This window comes from Mus musculus, chromosome 8, assembly GCF_000001635.26.
Source record: "Mus musculus strain C57BL/6J chromosome 8, GRCm38.p6 C57BL/6J".
Lineage (NCBI taxonomy): Eukaryota > Metazoa > Chordata > Mammalia > Rodentia > Muridae > Mus > Mus musculus.
The window spans coordinates 21426510-21430282 of NC_000074.6; the positions used below are offsets into that span (position 1 = coordinate 21426510).

Here is a 3773-nt window from a genome sequence, read left to right on the forward strand (position 1 = left end):
AATGAATAGTATTAATTAACACATAAATATGATGTGCTACATATGACAGGGGGACGCCATACAGAGAATGAAAACATCAGGAATTCTGTACCTTTTGTTGTGTATGTAGTGTGAGAAATGGGATGAAACACATAGAGAACAGTGGTCATGTATGGCGTGATGACACTTCTTAAGATAGGGTACTAGCTTATGGCCCTCTCTACATTACATCTCTTGTAGATCAGTACTCATTTTCTGAAAGTAAAAAAATTGCAGAATCTCAGACATGTGGAATGACGCATGGCTTGAGAGTCCCAAGTATGGAGATGCTCCTGGACCACACTCTTGTGAGATGTGTTCAGACACTTTGGCTTCTACAGAACATCTCACTCTAGCTACATTCTTACAAACTCTGTCTCTTAAACTCAATTCACTGGGGGCACAATGAGGCCATCTTACTTTCTCTATAATGGCCCCAAGTAGGGAGTTCACAATGTTACCTCACAGGAGGATGATTGATAATACCTGAATCATGCAAAGAACTGACTCTCCAGTCCACCTAGTCAAACTCTGCTCCAGACTACCTGAGGAGAGCATCCTGCAAGTTCAAAACATAAAAATCCTTTGTTCCATGAGCTTTATAAATTACAAAGTGCCTACCTCTTTACTTCCCTGACCACTGAGAGGTAAATACTCAAGCAGATGGGAAACACGGGAAGATAGCAAGGCCCCTTCATAATTAATAATGGAAGGGCTGATGTCACTGAACACACACTGCAACATCATGATAGTAGCCTTCAGAACAGAGGAACATCAAAGGGATCTTGATGATAACAGACTCTCCCAGTTCCCAGCAAAGAGTACCTTCTCTAAGTGTAGACCTTTCTCTGCCCTATAAATGCAGGTTGGCTACTCACTCTCCACACATTAGGCTTCTGCTCACCAATTCTCCAGGTGACCCCCAGCCATGAAGACATTTGTCCTCCTCTCTGCCCTTGTCCTGCTGGCCTACCAGGTCCAGGCTGATCCTATCCACAAAACAGATGAAGAGACTAATACTGAGGAGCAGCCAGGGGAAGAGGACCAGGCTGTGTCTATCTCTTTTGGAGGCCAAGAAGGGTCTGCTCTTCATGAAGAATGTGAGTAGTGGTACCCAGTGTGATGGATGCTTGCAGTCTCCTGAGGGAGGGATGAAGATGAGCTCTAGAATCCTGGTAGAGTAATGTGGCTCCCTTGGCAACTCTATTTTGATTCCTTTTATATTCATAACAGTAGTAATAAGAGGAAAGTAATTTTAATTGAATTATTTTCTCATAAGGCTTTTAATGTAAAAAGATACACATGGGAATTGCAACAATAAGAGTGCTCCAATACTCTGAGTAGATACTTCTAGATCAGGACTAGACTTGGGTTTTAGTAAAAATTTTTCTTTCTGTAAAGGAACTTTGAATCAATTTATGAGTATACCCTAGTGTCTATACGGTGACAAAAGGAACACAGAAAATAAAGACACATCAGAATGGCTCTTAAGTACATGACCAACACCCATGAAGTGTGTTATTGGTTGAGATGTCCATGCTGAAGGCTGTACTATGTCGAACACAGCACATTCATGCTGTATCACATATCCCCATAGGATCACATACTATTACATGCTGCCAACTGCAAAACTTATTGCCGGATTCTTTTTGTGTCTCCAGTGTCTAAAAAGCTGATATGCTATTGTAGAATAAGAGGCTGCAAAAGAAGAGAACGCGTTTTTGGGACCTGCAGAAATCTTTTTTTAACTTTCGTATTCTGCTGCAGCTGAATATGCAGATGACAAAGATATGACAACCATCGGCTCTGAGGCCACTGATGCTGGGGTCTGATGATCACTTCTCAATAAATTGTTTGCAATATGCTTCCTGTGAGTTTACATTCTTTCAATGTTTGCTAAAAGTCTCAGTCAAGACTCTGTATATAAACTATCAGAAACTTCAAGGAAACCTTTGCAATGAATGAATACTTTAATTTTTAACTTGGAAAATACTGGCTCTAAATACTATCAATTTAAGGATGACTCCAGGTTTAGACACAAGATGTATAGAAAGCTCAGAATGCTCATGATCCTCACATATGCCACTCCTGACTTTTAACTGTCTTTAGGCAGTCTTGCCTCACTATCAAACACATTGCCTATATGTTAAGAACAAATACCACTTTGGGTTTCAGGTGTACAGAGTTCTAAAATGATATTTTTTAGGAAGCTACAGTATCCTTAAAAATTGTTGAAGTTTTTATGAACCAGGCCAGAATCATGCCTCTGGCTTCTAAACCGTGGGTTATTTTTGGCTATGTGGAGACAACTTTTATCAATATTAGAAAAAGTTAGTCAGAGACAGAATGGGTAGGATGAAAAGAAGGGCATCCCACATGATAACCTGCATGTAATCTGCAGTGTCTACAGTGGTATAGGACAAAATACAGTTTTGATAGAGAAAGTGTGCATGTCTAATGACTGCAGTGTGCTCTACAAGGTACACTCAAGTGACTTACCCTACAGCTTTCAAGGGCCTAATGCAGCTTGGCAGAGATATCCAAGATAAAGGTGTTGGTAGGCAGTCTTGAAGCAGGGATTCCAGGGACGTTACACGGTATGAAGAGTCTGGCTATAAATCATCACACATTCCTTCAGGGAAAACCATGTCCTGATGAAAGGACAGCAGTGCTGGTGACCTCTAAATTGCAGGTTCTAGTAGCACAGATGGTTTGGGTTCCCAAAAGACATAGTTGTGGACTCTCAATAGTGATAGAACAATGCTAGGAGAATTGAATACCCTATCACGCTTTGAGGAAAAAAGGTTGCCAGAAGCATCTTACTTGGTAGATTATAGCAACCATGACAAAGACTAGATCCACCGAGTGAGCTAGGAGAGAAAGTCTAACTCTAGCCATTACAACTCATTTAGCCTCAAATATTAGAGAATTCCAATTATAGGATGGCAAACAAAAGGCAGTTGTCATAGTCCCACAAGACATTTCAGTCTTTAAAAAAGTCACTCGTGACCTGGACAAAATAAATTTAATAATTAACTCAATGTGTGTCATCCTTCTGAATGTAATTATCTGAGGATATAGGTTCTCTGTTTCCTGGAACAGTTAGCATAACTCCAGTAACTGTCAATCAGCAAACACATGACACAGTCACATTGGTCAACCTCTCTACTATTGTTCTCCAATACCTCTATTCTATATAGCTAAAAGTCTCTCTCATCTTTCTCTCCAGATTTGATTCTAACACCTCTCCCGGTTGCAAATTCTTGAACCTGGATGATGCAATAAGCTCATGTATTCTTCCTTCCCCCTTTACAATGTGGGGAGAATTTTTCTTGTAAAATGCAAGGTTTCAATGTTTTTAACCTGACCTATATCAGTGGTGAAAATTCTAGATGCTTATTGGTAAGAATTTATGAATGTATGTGGACATTGTGAAATGATTAGGTTGGGAAAGTACCATATCTGTCTCCTCAGGTGTTTATAATTTTGTTATGGTGAAACACCTAAATTCTACTGTACTAAGTGTTTTGAAATACATAATCCATTAATATTTACAACATGTTGTTGTGTAATAATTCACCAAACTCATTACTCCTAACTAAATGTAATTTTGTACCCAGTGACCAAACTTGCCAGAATGAAGTAGCAAGTATACTATTCTTGCCTGCCATTACATTGCTTTATATCTTGGATATGTGAGATCAGGATATCGTGCTCTTAGTGTGTCTGGATATTACACACAAAGTATTCTCAGG

The 3773-nt window shown here is 39.6% G+C and overlaps 1 protein-coding gene across 1 annotated transcript; it reads left to right on the forward strand.

Moving 5' to 3' along the window:
* The first annotated feature begins 918 nt into the window (after positions 1-918).
* On the forward strand, positions 919-1877 carry Defa36 (defensin, alpha, 36). The gene is made up of 2 exons (NM_001270613.1): positions 919-1118; positions 1680-1877. Exons 1-2 carry the CDS (start codon positions 947-949, stop codon positions 1787-1789), a joined length of 282 nt encoding a protein of 93 aa, NP_001257542.1. The 5' UTR covers positions 919-946; the 3' UTR covers positions 1790-1877.
* Positions 1878-3773: the final 1896 nt, after the last annotated feature.

Bases quoted from the DNA above. Each gene is read 5' to 3' on its own strand.
- Defa36 (NM_001270613.1), top strand. From the start codon at position 947: ATGAAGACATTTGTCCTCCTCTCTGCCCTTGTCCTGCTGGCCTACCAG. The intron at 1,119-1,679 runs GTGAGTAGTGGT...TTGTGTCTCCAG, and splicing joins GTCTGCTCTTCATGAAGAAT to TGTCTAAAAAGCTGATATGC.